General features: G+C 36.3%; 3 protein-coding genes across 5 annotated transcripts; 1 reads left to right on the top strand and 2 right to left on the bottom strand.

Annotated features, from left to right (window-relative positions):
• The first annotated feature begins 551 nt into the window (after window positions 1-551).
• Window positions 552-5,054, top strand: LOC141706575 (CASP-like protein 2A1). Of its 3 annotated transcripts, XM_074509339.1 has the most exons (7): window positions 552-949; window positions 1,755-1,971; window positions 2,110-2,428; window positions 2,519-2,991; window positions 3,943-4,190; window positions 4,355-4,472; window positions 4,609-5,054. In XM_074509339.1, the coding sequence occupies exons 1-7, from the start codon at window positions 633-635 to the stop codon at window positions 4,882-4,884; spliced, it is 1,968 nt and encodes a 655-aa protein (XP_074365440.1). In that variant the 5' UTR covers window positions 552-632; the 3' UTR covers window positions 4,885-5,054. The 3 variants fall into 3 exon arrangements, with proteins under 3 accessions (XP_074365440.1, XP_074365441.1, XP_074365442.1); XM_074509340.1 differs by lacking the exon at window positions 552-949 and having other exon boundaries at window positions 1,829-1,993; XM_074509341.1 differs by lacking the exons at window positions 552-949; window positions 1,755-1,971; window positions 2,110-2,428; window positions 2,519-2,991 and adding an exon at window positions 3,002-3,683.
• Window positions 5,042-7,341, bottom strand: LOC141706576 (DNA-directed RNA polymerases II, IV and V subunit 12). Its single transcript, XM_074509342.1, has 3 exons — window positions 7,185-7,341; window positions 6,523-6,615; window positions 5,042-5,238 (listed from the first exon to the last, which is right to left on the bottom strand). Exons 1-3 carry the CDS (start codon window positions 7,222-7,224, stop codon window positions 5,216-5,218), a joined length of 156 nt encoding a protein of 51 aa, XP_074365443.1. The 5' UTR covers window positions 7,225-7,341; the 3' UTR covers window positions 5,042-5,215.
• Window positions 7,342-8,574: 1,233 nt separating this feature from the next.
• Window positions 8,575-15,746, bottom strand: LOC141706574 (uncharacterized). The gene is made up of 8 exons (XM_074509338.1): window positions 15,507-15,746; window positions 14,558-14,807; window positions 13,544-13,667; window positions 12,427-12,773; window positions 10,568-12,335; window positions 10,230-10,486; window positions 9,702-9,808; window positions 8,575-8,986 (listed from the first exon to the last, which is right to left on the bottom strand). The coding sequence occupies exons 1-7, from the start codon at window positions 15,737-15,739 to the stop codon at window positions 9,737-9,739; spliced, it is 3,051 nt and encodes a 1,016-aa protein (XP_074365439.1). The 5' UTR covers window positions 15,740-15,746; the 3' UTR covers window positions 8,575-8,986; window positions 9,702-9,736.
• Window positions 15,747-23,978: the final 8,232 nt, after the last annotated feature.

Here is a 23,978-nt window from a genome sequence, read left to right as displayed (position 1 = left end):
CTAATTATGAGACTTGCCCACCAAGTCTCCTATACCAAGTCCAATTCAAGGACTCCCAACATCTATATAAGGGGCCTCACCCCACAAATCAGAATTACGTTTTTTGGCTTGATTTTCTAATTCACAGAGATACGTAGGCATCTCGTAAAGGCAGATACCAAGTCCAATTCAAGGACTCCCAACATTTATATAAGGGGCCTCACCCCACAAATCAGAACTACGTTTTTTTTGCTTGATTCTCTAATTCACAGAGATACGTAGGCATCTCGTAAAGGCAGATCGAGCCACGAAACACGAGAGCAGCCATTAAAGGCCTTGAGCTCCCGAATCTTAGTAATAAATACAGCAAATAATAACCTTAGTTTTTTATCTATAACAGTATTTTTCTGAGAGAGTGTCCGACATGCATCCTATAATTTTCCTTTTCTGAGTAAAAATTTAAATATTTTATTTTTTTATAATTTTTTTAAAAAAATTATATAATTATATTTTTTATTCATTTTAAAATATAGTGAAAAGCTCTAGCCAAAATGATAACAATAGTAAAGGGAGGGAGGAATAAAAAATAGCAGACACTGTTCATAAGGTAAACCATAAGAATCCAAAAATCAAGAACCGAAAACCAAACAAACATGTCAAGATTTATGACAAATCCAAAAAAGGGTTTAACCAATCTAACAACAATTCTTGCCGAGAACCAAAAAAGATACAAAAGCACAACGGTACTAACCTTTGGAGATGGAAGTAATGGTGCTTTGGGCCTACCCACCTCTGTTTCTGTAATGGGCTTGGACTCTTATGAGCCCACTTGTGTTCCTGGGCTTCCCGGTGACATCTCCGCCGTTGCCGCCGGTCATTACCACTCTCTTGCTGTTAGTTGTCAGGGTCAGGTTTGGGCTTGGGGGAGAAATAATGAGGGGCAGCTTGGTCGTGGGGCCCACTCTCCTAGGTTGTTATTTCTGTTTTTACATGCCTTATTTGTGTTATGTATTGTTTGGGGTTAGTTTCGGGTTGTTTCGGGTTACGGGTCGTGTTCGTGTTTGTTAGTAAGTGCTTAATTTTGATATTTTGTGGTGTACTAATTAGGACTATTGAAATTTGATAAAGAAAATGAGTGTTACATTTTATGGTGCCGGTTTTGGGTTACGGGTTGTGTTCGTATATAAAAATGCTTAATTTTGAGTTGCTTTGTATTGAAATTTGGTAAATTGAGCATGTGAACTAGAAGCAATAAGATTTTAATGATCAAGTCATTTCGGGTTCTAGAGTTAAGCAATTAATGTTCAGTATTGTTTTTGGGTTTTGGAATTGTAAATTTGAGTTAATCATGGTGTTTGAATTGTGTTTTGAGATGTGGTAGTTTGTTTGATCACATAGAGTATTACCATTGTGTTCTGATGAATTTGTGTATCACTTATTAACATCCCTATGGTAGTGCTATTAACTTTCTAGTCTGTATTTTATGTCGTATGCATTAAGAGCATTTAGCAAATGAAACTGAAATGGTTACCGGCTTACTACAGGGAGAAGTGACAAATATGTAGGGTGGCAAAAGCATGTCATTGTTTGCGTTTGTGTCTGTTTACTAAGAAGGTTACCAAAATAAGTCAACCTGAAATTCAAGAATTGATTGGGTCAAAATCATCGGCCTGAACAGCAACGTGTTTAACTAGAAAAATTAGCATGTTTTGTTCGCATGTCTAGAGTGGTACTTAGCTATCATTCTGAAAGTGTTTTGACTAAATTTGTGGCAGGGAGACATGGTATGAGCCAAAACAAGTAGAAGGTTTGGATCAAGTAGCTGTCCAAAATGCATTTGCATCAGGAGTCATATCTGCAGCCGTAGGAGTGGATGGATCATTATGGGTCTGGGGAAAATCAAAGCGGGGACAGCTAGGTCTTGGTAAAGGAATTACAGAGGCTATTGTACCTTCCAGAATCGAAGTACTAGCTGACGAAGAGATAGCGAAGGTGGTCTTCTATCATTTTTGAGGTAGATTTGACCTATAGCCGTCCAAGATTAATAGAGTTGGATGGTGTTGTTGTACTTGTTTTTTGAGTCAATTTCTGATGAGACTTAAAGTTTCTAATGTTTTACTTGTCATCCAGGTCTCACTTGGTTGGGGACATGCGCTTGCATTGACTAAGGATGGAAAAGTGTTTGGGTGGGGCTATTCGGCGGATGGTAGATTGGGAAGGATCGGAGATACCCAGGAGGACTCTTCATTGGAAGCAAGAGCTGGTATGTTAAAGCTTACAGAAGAAAACAAAAGCTCAACTCTGGAAACTGCTGAGAAGTTGGTCTTAGAAGCAATGGAGAAGGAGAAAGATATGCCGATAGTATGGGAACCCTGTTTGATAGAAGAGCTACGCGGTATTAAAGTTACAGATGTAGCATGTGGGCTAGACCATTCTCTAATTCTTTGCAGTAAGTTATCTTGCTTATTCTTGCTGTTTTTGTATCTTCAATATTAACGTGGAGGAACATGTATTCATGTAAGTTGCTGTTTTTATTTAGGTGATGGCACACTATTGAGTAGTGGAAGTAATATTTATGGCCAGTTGGGGAGGTCTACACAAGATCTGGGTTTGTTGCCTGTTGACATAAACTTTCATCCTATTTCAGTAGCATCTGGTCTTGGACATTCTTTGGCAATATGCAAGAATCTATCAGAAGAGAAATCAGATGATGCCACAAACATTGTATCTTGGGGATGGAATGCAAGTTCTCAGCTTGGAAGGGAAGGACCAGAGAATCTCCCTGAGATTGTTGAAGCTTTGGCAGAAGAAACTCCAGTATCAGTCTCAGGAGGTCGGGTGCATTCCATTGCTCTTACATCCAAGGGAGAGGTGTGGGTTTGGGGTTGCGGTAGGAATGGGAGGCTCGGGTTAGGCAGCTCAACTGATGAAGCTGAACCTGTGTTGCTCGATACTCTAGAAGACATGAATGTTCTGCAAGCTGTGTCAGGCTTTGATCATAATCTTGTACTAGTAAGTGAATGATGTAGTTTAGCATAAAAATACAATGGATCTAGTTTATGGTATTCTCCCAGTTTCTTGTTTGTTTCTCAAAAATGCAAATCAATTTTAAGAAGTTACAAAATCCTGGAACCGTGGCACAGAGATATTATAATGTGAGACTTGTCAAATCATGGAGATGGGCAGATAGCTGGGATCTGTTCAGGTCTCCCTCACGGCACTCACTGTAGTTAACATTACGACTTCTGGCTAAATTAAGTTATGCAGGTGTGGTTTATATTGAAGGCCACATTTTGTCTCTCTTTTTTTGCTAATTAATTACAAACACACACATCAGGAGTTGAACTCTTGACCTCCCGCAAGGGGGACGAGAGCTCAACCAGTGTCATCCCTGTTTTTAATGTCTTCATTAAAACAATGTTATCGACACAAGAAAAGATGCTACTTTGCTGGTGTTCGGACAAAATTATTATACTGCGGGACTTGTGCAGCGCTTGATCTGTATCGGATGAAAGTTGTCCGTGGGATGCTAATTCTAGCTACATTCACGTGTAGAACCACCCTTGTGAGTATTATGGACCATTATTGTGAATTGTGTTGTTTTGGTCCAGGATTTCATAATATTACTGGCATCTTGACCTCTTCATCAGAGAGGCGATTTTGTTGGAGAAAACGCGTCAAGGAACCGAAGGTAGTTTTCAAAGGTCTGACAACGTTATCACTCCATCCCATAACATACTAGAAGATGCATGTATCGATAGTTGTAGTCACCATGGAAATGCTTATGGGGAAGTGTGGCTCTGCAAGGCACAGAATGCTGCTCAACCAACCTTACCCTGAGCTCCATTAATAATACTAGTTAATGCTACACCATAATTAGCCATAAATAGAAGCTTGGCCTCCCTATTCTTTTCACTGCTACTATATGTACATCATATCATCAACAATATATGTGTCTATCAGGGAAAGAACTGGGAAGGTCTAGTAATAAGTTTGTCTGAAGGGATGGAATCATCACCATCAGTAGCAGCAGCAAGAGGAGATAAGAATGGAGTGGAAGAAAATGGAAGCAATAGCATGCGGACAGCAGAGAGCATGCTACGTCTGCTTCCGATGAGTTTATGCATTGTTTCACTTGTTCTCATGCTCACAAACTCCCAGTCAAGCGACGACTTTGGTCTACTCTCCTATTCCGACGTTGGAGTTTTCAGGTTTGCTAATTGAAAGTTTTAGTACGGAGGTTATTGTTTAAGCACATTTTTTACATCTTTCCGATACAGTACCTAACGAAGAATAATATGAAAGATTTATCCACAAAAATCTTTCAGGAATGTTGTACACTTGTACAGATGATGAGGTAATTTTGTTTGTGCAGGTATTTGGTTCAGGCCAGTGGTGTATGTGCTGGTTACTCCCTACTCTCAGCTCTTGTCTCGGCACTTCCACGTCCCTCAACCATGTCTCGAGCCTGGACTTTCTTCCTCCTTGACCAGGTTAACTCGAATGCCAAAACCCGAAAACAAAAAGTTGATATACTTCTGCAGAACATGCTTCAACTATCTATTTATTGGACATCCTCCAGGTTTTTCTCCGTAAACTTGACACAATTTAGTACCATGTTTCTTGTAGGTCTTCATGTACATTATACTGGTAGCAGGGGCAGCGTCAACTGAAGTGGTTTACCTTGCATACAACGGAGATGCAGCCATCACCTGGGGTGGAGATTGCGGGTCATTGGGGATGTTCTGTCACAAAGCCGCGGCATCCCTGGCAACAACATTTGCTGTAGTAATTTGCTATGCAGTGCTCTCTCTCATTTCCTCTTATAGACTCTTTAGCAGATATGATGCCCCCATTGGTTACACTAACAAAGGAATTGACATGTCTGCTGTATTTCACACTTGAGAAATCAGGCGCATAAGTTGAAGTACTTGTCGCTCAAATAAGTTCCGCATTCTTAGTTATCTGCTAAAATATTTGATATTTATGACATTGTTCTTAGTTCTCTTTAGTATTTGATACTCAATAACAGAGGGTTATTCTTTCATGTTTAAACTTCAAGGAACACACAACAAGAGTTATCATACATTCAAAGTCAAACATAAACATAATGCTGGTTTTTACAAAATAGAATTAACTGTCTTAAGGTTTGAGACATAAGGTAGAGATGTTTCATCCCTCTTCACATAAAGCATCCTTTTTTTCATCTTCTTGAGGGCACTTCTCTAACCAATCTTCAGCGGGCTTCATACTGGACAACTGCAGTAAACAACAGAAGAATTAATCAAGTGTGGCATGGTCAAATTCCTCAAAGTTAACAAATTCTCAGTGACTGGTCAGAAAAGTATAAACAAGTAGGACTAGCGCAATAGAAATTAGGAGTTAAAGATCACATCCATAAAAGCTATTAAATATACATCGTTTTACTTTCCAAATGGAGCTCTTCTTCAAAAAAAACAGAGTTAGATATCGGAGATATCAGAAATGTAACTGTAACCCGATTAAAATAATTGAAATGTTGCAACAGGTAGATAGTTCAAATGTGGTGACATCAATAAAAACAACAATAAACATCTCAGATGTCACAAACAAACCATCCTTAGAGCTCAAATTTAACACAGACTATCACTATAGCAAAAGATCAAACAGGGGCTTATAAATGACATGTTTGGCACAGCTTCAAAGTGAAAGCGCATTTCTACATCATCACATGAAATGTACGAATAGAAAAAGAAATATTAAACTGTTATTAGACCAAAATAGCCTCCACAATTAGAAGACGTCAAACATCCAACAGGAACACCACCATAAAAAGTTAACAAAATATTTATCCAAGTAACACATGCGTGGCAGACATCGGATAGAATATTCAAGTTACATAAGCAATGTAAGATAAGTTTTACACTGTCTAAAACTCCAATTATAAAAGAGAGTGAATGTAAATCTGAACTAAAAAACACAACATGAGCTTTCTCGGGATAACCCGTTATCCTACAAAAATCAGATGAGTAAAAGATTAATTAGAATATGAATCGACGACCTTTGTTTGATGCATCAACTATGTCTACCCAATATCAATCCCCTAACCACCCAATAAATTTACCAACTCTCACTTTTCAAACATCAATATCATAACTATATCCAACATGACAAATGATCACCTGCATGAATTCAAAGACGAAAAAATAGTTGGCTAACCCCAAATGATTTTGAGCTTAATCAACACAGAGAGGAGAAAACAAAAGATAGCAACTAGACATATCCGAGTAAAAAGTTCCCCATTGCCACAAGGTAAATGTCACATGACCTAACGACAACTAGAAAAATCCCAAACTCCCCGATTCAGTGTAATAAGACTAAAAACAAACCCCTAATGAATAATTGCATGAGCCTATTCCAACAATTTTATAGTTAAATTGAATACAAGTAAAAGCACTTAACAATCCAAAAAGTAAAAACTGACCCCTAACAACAAAATAACCAAATTTGATACAGAGATAAACATGATATATGGAATAGGAGCGGGGGGTAAGGATAAATTACTTCTGCGAGTACGCTTCTTGTACAAGATACGATAACCACACTCCCGGCACTGAATCACATCACCCGGCTTCAGCGTATTCTCTTGTCCACAGTCTACACACAAATACAAAAAAAAATTACATACAGAATAAAACCATGTGTTTGTGTGTGTTCGTATCTCTCTCTCACACATCCATATGTGTGTGTTTGTGCTTCTCTCTCTCTATCTTTATCTCTCCCTCTCTCTCTGTTCTCAATGTGTTCCTCCCTCCCTCCCTCCCTCTCTCACCCTCCCTCCTCTCTCTCTCTGAGTCTCTCTCTCACATTCATATGTGTGTATTTGTGCTTATCTCTCTCTCTATCTCTCCCTCTCTCTCTATGAGTTTGTCTCAATGTGTTTCTCTCTCTCCCTCTCTCTCTCTCTCCCTCCCTCCCTCCCTCTCCATCTCTCTCTCCCTCCCTCTCCCCCTCCCTCCTCTCTCTCTCTCTCTCTTTAAGTCTCTCTCTCTTATCCATATGTTGTATTTGTGCTTCTCTCTCTTTATCCATATGTGTGTATTTGTTGTGCTTCTCTCTCTCTTGACTTTATCTCTCCCTCTCTCTCTCTTTGAGAGTTTGTTTCGATCTCTCTATATCTCTCTGTGTAATTATTAGATCAAATTAGATGGGAAATTAGGGCAAACCTCCACAGATGTAGTTAACAGGTTCGGGTTGAGGATCCATGAACGAGTATCGATTAATCTGCCTACAATTATAAAAACAGAACCAAAAACAAAGCCAAAGAGTTTACAATCAACAAAAATATTACAAACCCTAGAATTGAAAAGAGGGAAGAATGAGCTCTTGGGTTTAGCAGTTTACCTTGTACGCTCGGAAAATAATAAATAAACTGAAATAATGAAGTAACATACTGGTATTTATATTCACTACATAGGTAATGGGCTCTTTCAGGAAAAATAAGATTGGTATTGGGCCGGTGTTGGGGAAAAGATTTCAAACTTTTTTTAGTGCCCAGTCCAACCAAATTTTTTTTCCAAATAACGTATTTTAATATTTATGGTGTTTTAATTGAACAATGACCATAATGTCACTTTTGAGTGGTGAATAGTCCAAAATGTCACTTTTGAAAATAATGGCTCAAAATCTCATACTTCGTCTTCCGTTTTGTATTTTTAAATCAAAACGGTACTTCGTGTTCCGTTTTGGTACTTTAATTTTTTTTTTAATTTTTTTATAATGTGCAAAACGGTGGTTGAAGTAGCGTTTTGGCTCAAAACGGTACATCATATAGCGTTTTGTACCAAAACGAAACTTCATCTACCGTTTTGCGCATAAAAAAAATTCAAAATGCCAAAACGTTACACGAAGTTCCGTTTTAGGTGTTTATATATACCGTTTTGAAGTGACATTTAGGGTCATTTTTAACCCCCAAGTAACATTTAGGGCCACCACCCGTTTTAATTTGGGATGCGAATATATGTACACGGGATTTTATATTATTTTCTTTAAAATTATTGAGTATGTACATTATACGTCAGGATCCGGAAACCGTTTTAAAGACTGTAAATTTTTTGAATAAATAATCAAACTATAAACTTTATCGATGTAGATAAATGCTGATACAGTAATTTGCTTATTCAAATTTGACCATAAGCTTTATCAATATAGATAAATTGCAATTACATAGACTAATTGATAGAGTAATTTGAGAATCTTACGCAACTAGTTTTTATTTTACTTTTTGATAAACTATTTATGGATTGAGGACGAGTACGTCAAATTTAGAGCGAATTTCTATTTTCGAAATAGTTTGAGCCAATTTTACCTCTCGCATAGCAGTTCTACTCCAGATCGATTCCCAAAAATTTACTCTATCAATAGCAGTCCACTAAAAAAATTCATTTATTTACAGAGTACAAACACACATGTTTTGAATATACCATAGTTAATAGCAAATCTGATAAATCATTGTAAAATAAACTTTCTAAAAAATAATAGCACATTAAATTTGCAAAGCAATCCACAACTGAAAGAACTTTTGTGTATGAGGCTCACCATAGATGGTGAAAGATATAATTGACCAATCTTTAATTTGATAAATAAGTTATGACCAATGTTTTCAAACTTCAATCCTGTAAACGAGCCACTATATGTTTTGTTCTTTAGAATAATTACAACCATATGAGAGGATGCAGTTTATGACTTGTAAAAAGAAATATCTATCTTATAGTTTAGCACATAAGAGATTTGAATCTGATCAACAGCTCCACAAAATCTATCTTGTTGATTGCAACATATTATTATCGACTAATCCGACAAAAGAGAAGATGTATGTCTATATCATGCATAATTTATCTACTCTTCATCTCAACTCTAGATCTAATTTAGTGCCCACTGTCCAGAAGCAAATAAACCCAACTCTTGCAAAGTCCAAAGCACAACACTGAACTTGAGATGTCCGAGGGAGCCTGATCCGCAAACAGTACTGCAAACACGACGGATCACAAATGGAATGACTTTCCATTAAGCAAAAGGTCAAATACACAAACTTATACTTAAGAATATTCATTTTTAACTACAAGTACTAAAATTAAAGGTCAAATGTACAGATAAGAATGTTCAATTTCAGCTATAGCATCAAGTTACTAAGTCTGTACGTGTTATAAGGTAAGGAATTAACATCTTTGACCAAAATATATTGCATAGAGCACAAGTTTATCCACGTTACCTTTAAAACACCAGATAACCAAATTGTAATTAAGCATCTGTTTGTACAAAGGGTGTATGTAGGGTCAAACATAAGCTCTGAAGGATACTTCGAAATTAATATGATGAATGCAGGTAAATGCTTTATGATGTTCAGGGTACTACCTATAAGCATGCACTTAGATCTACATCCAATATGTTTGGGCTTAGTCTTCGAACTACAGAAACTGATAGGTTTCAGTAAACTTTCAAGCAGATAAAACTAATAAGACAGCTTACAGCTTAGGCTTTGAACCTAAATAGAAAAAGATAATGCATTCTAAATTTTAATAACATTAGATGAATTTTTAAATAAATGTATACACACTTGGCATTGTTAGGATGAAGTTTATAACTTCAAATATGCACACTTGAAAAGTCCATGATGCACTCTCATGACCAATTAAAAAGTTATATAAACTTTAACACAGTGATGGCACAGGGAAAAAAATTACCAGTTGGGCAATTGCAGAAGGATGCATATGATTTTTCAGTTATGCCCATGGCTTTTGTTAAAGGAGTTGAGTGCCAAGAATTTCCGACCAGGATTCAACTGATCATCCTATAAGAAAGTAACATGGTCAGATCCAACTTCAGATATAACAAAAAGATGCTCTATATTACTATATAAGGATATCCATACATATACAGAAGAACGGTCGGTGGCTGAAGTTCAAACATATTCCTAAGAACGTCTTAAGTACTAAAAGAATGTCTTCCAACAGGAAAAGAATCACATGCCACGTTCACAATAGAAGTTCAGGATCCACCAAGCCATATGCTTGGTCGACTATATAAGAGCTTTTATCTTTGATAACTATTAAGTCAGTGTCCTACAGGCATTTTAATGTTGTATCATTAAGCTTCTATATCTGCATTTAAGGATGCTAGTTGCCAGATATCTGAAGGAAAACATGTTTTTGAGCCAAACAGAACTTGATCACTAGAAGCCTCAAGAGATATTTTAGAAGAACTTGACAAACCTTGCAAAGAGATGCTGCTGATTCTGACTCGACAGTTTGGACTGGAGCTTGTCCAAGTGACTGGAAGGAATCCAAAGCATCTAAAGTTAGCTGCCAACCACATAGAGCTATAGCACTAACACCAGAACCAGAGGCACTGTTGCTACTGGAGCCTGCTGCAGCTACATTCCCATTAACCCAAGGACAGAAATAATTGTGATGTTTAATTGGATCAAATTCCACAGCTTCTTCATAGTTATTTTCGCCATTTGGAGGCCCTAGGTAGTGAGCAATTTGGTGACATTAGGATTTTAAAAAATACCAACAAACATAGACAAAGAAATAGAAAACGTACGTACCTTTACCATTTGCAACCGTGTCACCTGCCCCAGGATATCCAGAGTCATCAGTGGGTGATGCCTTGCCAGCCTGTGTTACTTCATCTTTGGAAGCTTCATATCCAGAACACAAGATTGCATTGCAAGAATGAGATGGATGGTTACTGTTTTCCTGAGGCAACAGATGCATGTCGCTAGTCTTTTCACCACTTTCAACAGATTCGACCTTTCCTGAACCAACAATTTTTGAACCACTGTCTGCCCTTGCTACGGATCCTGACATCAGATCTTGACTATCTCCATGAGGATACTCTCGGTCCACTTCTTGAGGGACATAATCACCCATTAGTCCGGGATCTGGAGCGAACTCACCAGTTTGTCCCTGATTCTCAGTCACTTCAGCAACTGGCTCCATGTCACCAACAACACTATCTGCTCTGTGGGCAGAGAGGTCAGCACCATGGATTTCAGCTTCATGACTAGCTCCCATGCCAACACTTCCACCACTCATTCCAAAGCTAGGCCCATCTCTTCCACGGGCAGTTGTAGTATCAGTATTCAAAACCTCCTCTTCATTTGTGCTGCTAACACCTACATCACCAGCTACTCTTACAGCTGGTAAACAAACACTCTGTTGTGCCTGATTACTGTAGTTCAGTTCTGATGTTTCATTGAGATCCGGGTTCCTGAACGCCATGGGGAACTGGACGTCATCCATATCCCCGGGACGATTTTCAACACTTTCCATAGAATCATCGTCTGCACTGTGACCAATCGTGTCCATTGCAATTACAGATGATGCACGTGCTGAATCTCTTGCTGATGGGATGCCAAAAGACTGATCATCTCTTTGATGAAAAGTATCTTCCCTGTTAGCATCTCTATTAATCTCAAAAACCAGTGTGCGACTAGGACCTGCACCGGAAAAATCTCTTCTATAAGATGACTGATAAGTTTCAAAAGCATAAGTCTCCCGGGACCGCTTAGAAGGGCCTGCAGAGTACTGTTCACCATCATTAACCTCATCACCATCACGGTCAATGACAGTTCCTTCAACACTATCTGCCTGCACTATCAATAGATGGGGCCGATCAACAGTACTTCCACCTTCCTCCAAGTTCCTTTTGCGAGTACTAGGTCCACGTGATTCATATGATGCTGCCCGATCACCTACCTCACTACTGGAAGGTTGCCCAATCATAAGGTCTCTTCCTATAGTTATATCTTGGGGTTGATCAGACATCATGCTCATGTTCACCTGTGCAGAGGATAGCCCCCCACCCATCGTAAGATTAAGATCCACTCCAATATTTGACATTGACTTCCCCTCATCCGCCATTGCAACATCATCATGTTCCTCGGTCTGCCCTTTAACCAAACCATCAGTAGCAATCCAACCACTTATTCCACTTGCTGCACTTACGCCACGTGTCAGTGCCAGCTTTTTGCTTGTTTCAGGCATTTCAACAGTAGTAGGAGCAAAGCGAGCAGGACGGGAAACAGACAAAAAGTCCAAGATCCGAACTGTGGCTCCACATAAGCTACAATCTAGCAATGGACACCTTGAATCACCATTTGACTTGGAACCCAGTACTTCTTTCTTTTTAGAATCCTTTTTTACTGAAGAAGACAGTGCTTTTTTCCCAAGCCCGCGATCATTCAGATTACCAGAGTCTTTATGATCCATGGAGTATCCATTCCTAGCTGATTGAGCAGAGTGTTCTTCACAGTCTTGAATGTTTGGAAGCCACCTTGGCTCCCATCCACACAAGCTTATGAGTTTCTGGGCCTAAAAACAAGAAAAGGGAAACAATGTCCGTTAACAGAACAACAAAGATATGAAGTTAAAAGCCTAATTCATTGTCATATGTAAATCTTACACGAGTATATACACATGAAACCTCTTCTTTGTTAGTCTCCGTTTGTGGTATTGTGTCTGCCTTTAGACCAGAATCCCCAACTGTAAAATCCTGCAACTGATCCAGAAAACGTTCAAGTTCCAAATTTCGAGAAGATTTCATCTGTTCTATGGCAGATGCAGCCACAATCGGGAGGGAAAGAAACTGGAGAAGCCCATCACAGCGATCCTTATAACCACCGATCAAAGCTGAAGGAGGAGTAGGAGGGAACTGGACCAAGCTCTCAGCACAGATGTTCCCTCTCCAGGGGCAATTTATTCTGTGTCCCCCATCAAGCTTTTTAGCAAATTCTTCTCCAGCACTTTCAGCTACCATAGAGAAATATATAAGTAAGAGATATAACATAGACACCGCGGAACAAAAGAATGCATTTTGCAGCAGTTCTACAGCTAAGACAATGAATAAAAGATAGACCAGGATTTGATCGTGCAAGAGAAAAAATAACTGATAAAAAATATTTACAGTTAAATGCGCAAAGGATCATGGCCATTAAGGGATGAACACATGGAAGGGTAAATGTTCCACTCAATTTTTTGATTTAGTAGCCTAATAAACTGTCAGAAAACTTGTTAAGAATCCAAATCAGAGAACCTATAATTTTGGACAGTGCTTTTGGGAACACTCTTCAATCAGAATAATTGTCTAAACAGCTTTTTGAATCATTGAACAACAGTACATAAATAAACTATTCCAAACTGTTTTTCTAAACTAAATATCAATCTGTAAAGTAGCCCGTCGGGTTTATTCCAATTCAACTCTCAATCACCACATAATGGCACTGAATCTTGTCATGATAAGTCTAACTAGGTATAAGCTTATCTGTGAAGTCTAATTTTCCTCAGTTTGCAATTCAGAAGATATTATGACTTTCTACTATTGAATTATTATGACTTAAAAAATGTTATGTGTGAATTGATAGAAGATATTTACTACATCCATAAATGACTTGACGACTAGGGTGTACAGTAAAGAGTTTGTTAAAAGAGTATTGGGGAGGGATGCAATAAAAAACAAACGCAAATAACAACAATAATCATAATATTGAAAAACAGATATAGAGAGTTGGAAGAAACTTCACCTTGTGTAGACATCCAGGTGGCCAATGCACTAAATTTCAAGTTTGCACTGCAAGATTCGCACTCGATTTTATCAACGCCGACATTTACCCAACCTCTTCTGGCACAAGCCAGTGAACTGGCAGCCTACATTATAATAATAAGATGGTTTAGGACAAATTACAGAATTTAGAAATATGACAAGATGAAAGGCCATATTCTACAACGAGTACGTATCCTTTTAGGGTTGGAGTGAGGGAAATCTGCAAATATCTATGATAACATTTGTCCTTAATATAAAGAGACAAGTTTGAAGAGCTGCTCAAGGAGGATGAGAAGGTGGGATGCAAACTAACACCGGACCTAAGTTATCCTATATGCCTGATTATAGTGTTAGAAACACCTCAGCTTTAAGCATAAATGCTGATATATGCCTGACTATTTCATGGCCAATAATTGTTGGTTAAATATATTTTTAATGAATAAATTGCCATAACAAATATTATCAAGCAATTTTGAGGAGTTAAACATAGATTATTATAAGCTTGGCAAAGGTCTAGGACCATTCGAATAATTAGCCTCCAGAAATCCCCAGCTGCACTTGGGCATTGCTAAACTACAAAATTTAGAACAAATGAACAATCTATCTCTGTAAATCAATACAAACAGGTAATTATCATTGATACGTTATCAGTCTGCATTATAATACTTAACATGAGTAAATCCCAGAAGTGAATATCAGAAATACTAGAAACACTTGAAAAAACTAGTGAATTTAAAAAAATTAAACTATAAGTCTACAAGCATGCATAATTACTGAAGCCCAGTGAAGCTTCAGAAACTAAATGTTTAAGAGATTGCAATACTTATCATGATCCCACAAAGAAAAAATCACATCCAGATCCATGCATTCCAAAACATCACTACTTAAGTGACTAACAATAACTTAGGGGAAAAAATCACAAAGAATGCACTCTACGAAAGTTTAGAAAACAGATACATGTCTAAAATGTGGACCAAAATAAGAGAAGACAAACCTTAGGCTTTCCAGACCAGTTTAAGGGATTGAAAGTTGATAACCGCCGTAGTAAATCACCCCTTTCCCATGGCCTACACGAAGGCTGTGATGATCCAAGAGCTGAACCACCAGCACTTGTGCTTAATGAAGGTCTCACGGAGCGGGAGGCAATGCGAGATATAGAAGCTGCTTTAGAACTCTGTCCATAACCTAACCAGTCTATACTGCCAACATTAGTAGGGACAGCAGGAGATGATGCCCCTGCAGAGCTATAAGACAAAAAAAACAAATAAATTACTCATTAAACTATCTCCGCAAATATATACTGGCTTATGCTCACAGAAAATCCACCTTATACTACAAAAATAAATTCTATTTCTTTTTATCAATATTAAATTTGCAAATTACATACATCTCAATGATCGATTATATAATAAGTCTTACTCATATAATTAGTGAATCTAGTATATATATTCATCAAACAAGTCTTATTTATATAGATAGTAAATCTCGTTATATATTTAGCAAATCATCCACATTGGTAGCCTAATGCTTCGTAGTTAAACATCTCCCTCTCTCTGTTTACACATGTAAACAACAACAATTTTACAGGCCAATTGAATCAATTGTAATGAATACAGCTACACACACATATCGTATCGACAAATTGGGGGAAATTGCGAGAACAAATCAAGCAGTGATACAATTCGAACAAAACTATACTTACAGTCGATTACACGTCAAATCTAGCTAATTGAAACATCAAACACCTCAATTATCCAGTAAAAATGACAAACCATGCATAAATCAAAGCACAAAATACAAAGCCCTAGCTCAATGTAACAACAAAAGCACAAATTAGAAATAAATAATAGAAATTAATTAAACTGATAATAGAAAAAAAAATATATAAATATATAGAGAGAGAGAGAGATAGAGAGAGAGAGAGTGATCTAGGGTTTTGGTACCTGGCAGCTGGAGTCGGAGCAATTAACGGATCTCCCGATGAGCTTATTCCTTCTTCTCTCATCTCTCTCCTCTCTCTCTCTATCTCTCTCGCGCTCTCTCTATCTCTCTCGATGAAATGATTAATCTCAGAGGTGGGAGAACAGGAGTGTGTTTTGTGTGTGTAATTGTGGGAGTGAATCGGGTATGAAATCGTTATCGAGATAAAATGAGCGTTTTTGCAAATGAGAGGCATAGGCGGATAAATAAATCAAGTAAAAAAGAAAAAAAAAAATAAGGGGGGTTGTTACACAAAGTCCAAGTAGGCAAGTACTCTTTTGTAATTTGGTCAAATTGGGGTGCACACCATTTTTTGTTGGATCTTGGCCCTTAGCATATTTCCGGCCTTTGTTCACTTGGGAGGTAGACCTGTGAAATTGCTCGTGTCGGATAGTGTTGTGTCGTGTATTTTCGTGTTTTGTATATTTTAAGATCAAGTACAAAAATAATATATTTAGGATTCGTGTACTTTCGTGTTCGTGTCATTACGTGTAGAATTGAATATTAATATTAATTAAAATAAATATATAAAAATATAAATTTTTAGGTAATTTTTTATGAAATATATTAATTATATATATAGATCATATTTATATACATATTATAAAATTTAATAATTGTTTTAAAAATAAATATGCACATATATATTATAAATATACATATATTCATTATAAATATTAATATTTAATTATAATATTTATTTATGTCGTATACTCCGTGTCGTGTCGTGTACTCGAAGAGTAAACACAAAATCGACACTAAATCTCGATTGTATACTATTTTCGTGTTTTTTAGTATCGTGTAAGTCGTGTCGTGTCCAAAATTATCGGGTCTACTTGGAGGCTAGTTTCGGATATTCTATAATAAGTTTGTAAATTAAAAAAAAACTAATTTATGAATTATTAACAAGTTAATTGTTGAAACAAATGAAAGATAAGTAAACTATTTTCAGTTTCTCTCTATGATTGTACTCCCGAATTTTTAAAAAGAGCAAGAGATGATTAATACAAATGACATTTTCGTTCTAAATTTTCCGTTCCAAAGTACAAATTCCTTTTGACTTTTTACATGTATTTTAGAGTGTATACAAGTCATAGATTCACATTTTTTTTAATTAAAATTTAAAATGTATACTTTTATTCAAAAAAATAAAATTTGAAAAATGATTCGTGAAGCTATCATTTGTATTTACCTTAAAACGCCTGTCAAAATACCTTGTATTTTGAGACGGAGGAAGTACCTCCTTATCACTTACTTTCGTTGTGAAAATTCAGGAATAAATTCTTAATTTTTTAATATAAAAATATATTTCATTTATTTTTTTTAGCTACAAACATTCATTTTATTCTGATCTACTTGAATTTTAGTTGAAACAAGTTTTTGGAATTTGTCCATTTGAGCTTGACTTAAATGATGGCATGGGCAAACACACCAATCTTACCACCATTCTCAAGGAAAGATAGATCACTGGTCTTAGTAAAGAACATTCACAAGACACATATAACACACTCCTTTTTTATAACTGGGTCAGTTCAATTGGTGTGCTATATCTTGCTCTCTGCAAAGGTTAAGTCTATTTATTCATCGGAGATTAAAAGGTTAAGACTATTTATTCATGTAATTAACCATTACAATAAAGAATACTCCCTCCGTCCCAATATGCGTTTCCTTTTTTTACTTTCGATACTGTTCACGGTAATCGATTTACTACTAATTTACGTCTAATCTATAATATCAAACATAGTCATGAGTGATCTTGTTGGATTCGTATTTATCAGTACTTTAATACGGTGAAATTTTTATATTTAATACTAATACGAATTTAAAGATATTAACGATTAAAAATGTGCATTGGCAAACGTGTTTAACACAAAAAGAAAATATTTTTAGGGACGCAGGGAGTAGTAACAAAGCAAATGCTTTGTTCTGTGTTACACCCTGCTTAAGATTTTATTTTATTTTATAGATTTTTTTAGTGAACATTGGTACACCTGAAAGAACCAGGGGAGCCATATTGTCATGATGTCTCCAAATTAAGAGTAATGCTATAGTTACAAAATTACTTGGCATAATACGTGACGAAATTTAATTTGTGAATGTATATGAATACACGCGATATCCCATATTATTACGAGCAATATTATCATTTATAAAGAATTTGAGAAAAAAAAATTAAGAATATTTGAGAACTCTAGCATTTTCCCTAAACGAAACGCACGAAACAGTCAACACAGTGGATCAGAAAGCCAAAGCCTTAATATTTATACTCTCATTCACAGCCTGCGAAATAGCAGGTGCTTATTATGCTTAAAAATCAAAGGTACAAAAATGTAGATGAGAAATGGTTAAATAAAGTTCCTCAAGACTCAGCTTCATCATTGTCTATAAAATGCAGACACTGAGGACTGAAAATCTGGTCCTTCGAAAGAGAATAACAAAAATAGCATGCCAGTGCCGCGCTGCAAGTCTGCAACTGCAGACTGCTCTGGTTCATTATTTTCTACTTGCTGTAAAGAAATGCATTGAGGCCAAAAGTTCGAGAGTTCACAGTTTCTTCTCATGGTCTGTTGAGCTATTAGCCAAAGACGCGGAGAGGCTTCTGCTCACAATCTCACTCTCTTCCTCGTGAATGGTGGCCAGAAGTTTCTTCATAGGTCGCCTGATCACAGAGATTAATCGCGGTGGAGCAACTTCTGTCACAAACCTAAGTCTTTGCATCTTAGCCATCATAGTGTTGGAAGTTGAGGGAAATAGTAGAAATCAAAAATGATGGATTGTGTGAGTTTTTCTAATGGCTTGCGAGGAACAATAATTTCAACGTTTATTTATAGCGCGATAAGAGGGAATTGCGTGCTTCATACGTTGTTGCTGCAAGATAAAAACAATGAACTGTACAGGCCGTCCTTTGCTTTTTGAAATTAATATAGGGACGTTGTCTTATCGCGACGAAAACGACTGTGGTATGCATGGCTACCATGATACCAGTACCACATGCATGAATTCTTGATATATATGAAAAGTGGACCACTGATCTTTGCTAATTGGATCTGATTTCAGCAAATATCGGTAGATGTACACAATACAGATCGTCAAAATACATAGTAGCCGTTTGGATCATGGGATTTCAATATAAAATTATATTAAGACTGTTAAAGCGTATAAGAACTTGTACAAGAACTTGTTCGGGCCTTCCTCTACCACCTTAAGGTTTTAGTGCGACCGGTTACTTAACATGGTATCAGAGCTCGGTTTAAGAAGGGACTCATGTTCGAGTCCTTTAGTGCGACTGGTTACTTAACAAAAACCTCATTCTCATTTTCATTAACCAGGTTGAAATCACATGATCTAAGCATCCCCGTAGATAACGAGTACAGTGGTAAACTCGAATTCTTGTAAAAGCAAAGGTTGTTTTGTGCTCACCGGTGACTAGATGACTCTTGTGCTCATCTGTATAGGTTCCAAACTATAGTACATAGAAGGCCTTGTAAGAGTTCTCCATGGAGTGCTTATGTCCACATTGCAACTTGTTATAAGAGCCATTAGATTGAAGAGATGGGACTATTCAAATAGCTTCTGGTCCCCTGTTCATGAGTATTGATCTCTTTCCTACTGGCCCAGGGATAGAACTCATCCACGCCGGTGAGATTCGAACCATCGACATCTTTTACGAAGATAAAAGGAATATCCGCGAACCATTATAATTATACTTTAATAAAAAAATGTCGAAATGCAGGATCAATTTAATCCTTCTGTTAATTACTACACTAATCCAATTGATGAAATAATATTAAAAAAAACCCGACTCATAAATATTAAGATCGTGAATGCATTTTTTAATCTAATTAAACACTGACACACATCCGTCTTGTTTTTGACAAGATAAGATAAGGTTCGTGTATGTGTTTTTCGCTGATTAAACATATTCACGTACCCACCTTATCTTTGACGAGATTAGGTTCGTGCATATATCTCGTGCATCAACACGGTTCACGAATAATATTAACTTTTTTATCTTTATTATAAAGACCAATGACATATTTTGGGAGTAGGACATGAAAGTATGGACGTTTGGTTGATTACAAAAGCCACCAACGGAATGAGCACGCAAATGGGTGCAGAGATTATTCAGTACGATACTTAATTAGTGCTAATTAAATTAGTGCTAATTATAGTGATGATAAATTTTGATTTGGACTCTGCATGTGTAATTAAGATGCGGCATCATTATGAAATTTTATGTAGAAATTAAAAGCCGTGTGAATTGTTGCAACTTAACTATCAAGAAAAAGTGTTTTTGTTTTCAATTCCTGCAAATAAATACAAGACAATCTAGTCTGGCCCTTGTGAGCAACTACACAATAAGCGTTGATGATGACCGCAAATAGGGCTTTGAGCTCGTGTACGAGTCGAATTCGAATATAAGTTTGAACTCATTAAATCAAATCAGACTATTATACGTGCAACTCGATCAAATTTCTCATTAACTCGGGCGTTATTGAAATGAAAGCTCGACTCATTTTATTTTAAAAAAAAAAGATAATTAAACAATAAAATATTATGTATCAAATTTGTCATTAACTCGAGCGTTATTGAAATGTAAGCATCTCGGCTCATTTTCCTTCAAAAAAACAAAAAGAAATATTATGTGTTGTAACAAAATCTAATACTTTTTTATCTTAATTTATCTATTTTATTTGACTTTTACTGTTCAAATTAACTTATTTTTGACCGTAAACTAAAAACAACTCTTTTATTATTTTAAAAAACTGAAGAAGAAAAACCTATTAAAGATTAAATACTTTCTAGTTTAAAATGATATATATATATATTATAATTATTTTCAATTATATACTACATTTAATTTTCAAGTTAAATAGATCAAATAAGACGGATAAATTAAAAACCATATATCTGGCTACGTAAGGCATATATCTGACAAAAACAGGTACAAATTGGATATCAAAACTAGCATGCTCTGAAAAACAATATCATCTGTAGTGTGCTGTGTAAAAAATATTATAGTCCAATTTTAGCATGTTATTTTCATTTATAAATCCATTATTCCATTACAGGAAACACGAAATCATCTGTTCTGTTACGGGAACCACTAATGTAATAACCCCAAAATTTTCAACTTTTTGTAACCCTTGTGAATAGTGTTTTAGCTGAATGAGAAAACTTTTCACGCCACACTATGTAGGGGTTCTGTTATGGATATTCTGGGATATTATTAGTACTCTATGAAGTATATAAGTGTATGTAAAGATCGTCAGAATCCAATTCCGAACACTTTGGTTTTTCCCGGAAATCCACAAGATACGGAGAGAATTGAGTATAAGGTAACAGGATAAAAAGGATTTAAATTAAAGGATTATAATAGAGGATCATAAAAAGGAATAGAATGTATTGAGAAAGGTTAAGGGAACCTAAGTAATAAGATCCCGGGTATGATCCTTCAAACGATAAACGAGAACGAAAGTTAAGCGAACCGTATAACAGATCAGCGGTCATTAGGCAAACGATTAGGAAGTTAATCAAAGGGATTAGTGGGAATGATGTCATCCAACCAATAGAAAGAGGACAAGGAAGGGAGGATGACATCATGAGGATGACATAAGCATGACATGGGAAGGAAGGATATGTGGTGGCTTTGTAACCACACAAATTCAAGGGCAAGAAGGTAATTGACTAAAGCAAGCACAAAAACCAAGCAACCAAGCCAAGCAAAAATCATTTTCATCAAAAATCAAAAAGCAACCAAGGCTTTGTTCTTGAAGCTCTCGGCTTTTTACTATTCATTAGGCAAGAATTTTCAAAAATTCAAGATCCAAGCTTCCTAAATTGGTGAGTAAATTCCCTAATCATCTTCATGCTTAGTTAGGGCTATACCATGAGTTTAAGCCATCAATTCCTTCTCAATCTTCTTCATTTAATCAAAGAAGAAGACTATGAATAGTGTTTTCAAGTTTTTTAACTTGAAGTTTTATTGTTTTTCTTGAAGATCCAAACTTTCCTAAGACTTCTCAAAGTTTCTTAAGGCTTCCTAGCTCATCCCACCACTTCAAGGAAGGTATACCATCTCCAAACCCTAGATTCCTATATATTATAAGATGATTTTTATTAGTAGGATGATATGGTAGCTTGTTGTTGTGATTTAGAGTTTGGGATTTGGAATGGTAGTGAAATGGAATGGTAAATGTTGTGGTTTTGATTAAAAGAACTTAAGTATGATTAAAGTTAAGTTTAGGCATAAGTATGATGATTAAATTGAATTGGTTGGGGTTGTTATGATGAGATGAGGATGGATGTTGGTTGTATGTTGGATTTGAGGTTGGTTTGTGGTTGGTTTTGAATGGTTAAAAATTGGGAAATCGCGTAAACATAGCCGTCGTAACGTCCGATTTTCTTTGGACTATTTTTGTGCATAGCATTAGGACCCGAGAACCCCCTGATATATTATGACCACTGCCATGTTTAGATAGCTCATGTTACGAGCTTCGTTTTGATATGTAGTTCGTTCGATTCCGATGCACGGTTTAGGAGAAACGACCGTTTCAAGTAACGGCGTTTCGCGAACGAAACTTTTTCCCTCGCCTTACTTTGAAACATAGGTTAAAGACCAAAAAGGGTTAACTAATGTATGAAACATTTATGGTAAGTGTGTTAGGCAGTTGGTAAGACACTCGCGAAGGAATCGCTTTAAAACTCGTAAAGGTTAAATTATTAAAAATGGTGGAGCCGAGGGTACCCGAGTGACTTAAGCAAATCAGTGAGCGCAAAACAAGCGTTAGAGTCTAAGTTAGTTAAAGTATAGATTTACAAGTGACTTTGGTTTAATTCCAACTTACTTGTTGTTTATAGGTTATCAGACTCGTCCCGAGCCTTTCTCACCCCCAAGTCGCTCAGGCAAGTTTTCTACCCGTTATAACTGTTGTGGTGATGAGTATATGTATATGCATTATCTTGCGATAGATGCATGTTGGTTAATTAGCAAATATGGTATATATTGAAGCATGTTGCTATGGTATATATATATGCATGCCTGTTTCGTATTCTTTCCATATATAATTGTTGATAATACCTATGCTAGAGGATAGCGGTAATTTGCATATACCCTTAGTATAGGGACCCAAAGGTGGAAATATTTTCTAAAACCGGGAGTCGAGGATCCCGAGTAGATTTTGTATATATGGATATAAATATATATATATATATATATATATATATATATATATACTTATATATATATATGGTCATAGTTTTCAAAACTATTAATCGAATAAGGTTTATTCGATAACTTTAACTTTATTTTATTAATGAATATTATCTTGAATATTCATTCGAGGACTTATGACTCCTTTATTTTATTTAATGAATATTATTTTGAATATTCATTCGAGGGCTTATGACTCAGCTTATTTTATTTATTGAATATTATTTGAATATTCATTTGAGGATCTATGACTCCGATTATTTTCTGAGATATATTCTTTATTTTATTAAAGAATAAGGTGTAAATAATCAAACTTATTTTCGATTATTCAAATAAAGATAGTACTTTCATATAAGTATATCTTTGGTTATTTAATATTCGTTTCAAGTATAAGTTTTAAAACTTCTACTTCAATTATTTTTATAAAGATTATTCTTTATGGGAATATTATTTAAATAATAATATTCAGTCATTTTTTAAATATTCTGGGGACTGATTTACTTCATTAAATCAGCTTTACTCCAAACACTCTATAAAGTGTTTTCGAGTCTTCAAAATGATTTTTAAAAGTTAGAGCGGATCCCAAAACTCATTTTTATATTTACGATCTTCCTTTTTAAGGGGATTTAAATACTCGCTCAAAACCTGAGGGATCCGGCTCTGTGGTGTATTTTATATTCGCAACAAGGTTGCTGTTTTGATAAATGAATTGATTACTTACCCAACACTCGGGAAGTAAAATTCTTGGAACAAGTTAATCCATTAACAGGCATCGCCTGGGAAATATCGGTGAGTTTTCCTTTCCAACTAGATACGACTTCTTGGTGGAGCCGTATCAACAAGTTTCTACTTGGGGAAAGTGGGGACGAGCTTTACGTTTCAGAGTCATGGATTTCATCTGAACTAGGAGTGGCGTAAGTGGCCGAGTAGCGCCGGCCCAGCCTTATTATATTGGCCCAAATGGCCTGGAAGTTCCGCTAAGGCGGTCCATTCCTTAGGAGTTCAGTGTTCGGTTGACAAGTAAATCCGACAGGTTCTCCTCTACATGTAGAAAATGGTGGGGTTGCACTACTACGACTGATCATCGTAAGTGGTCTTCCTGGCGCGGCAAACTCCCGTAATGAGTTCATCATCCAATTGGATATTTCTGCAACACTACCCAGAGCACTTCGATAGAAAGGCTACGGTTGGGCGATTGTTGAGTGTTGGCAGGGTCAAGTTT

Source organism: Apium graveolens, chromosome 2, assembly GCF_009905375.1.
Source record: "Apium graveolens cultivar Ventura chromosome 2, ASM990537v1, whole genome shotgun sequence".
Classification (NCBI taxonomy): domain Eukaryota; kingdom Viridiplantae; phylum Streptophyta; class Magnoliopsida; order Apiales; family Apiaceae; genus Apium; species Apium graveolens.
Note: the sequence above shows the minus strand (reverse complement) of the source record. Positions and strands in the feature narration are given on the sequence as shown.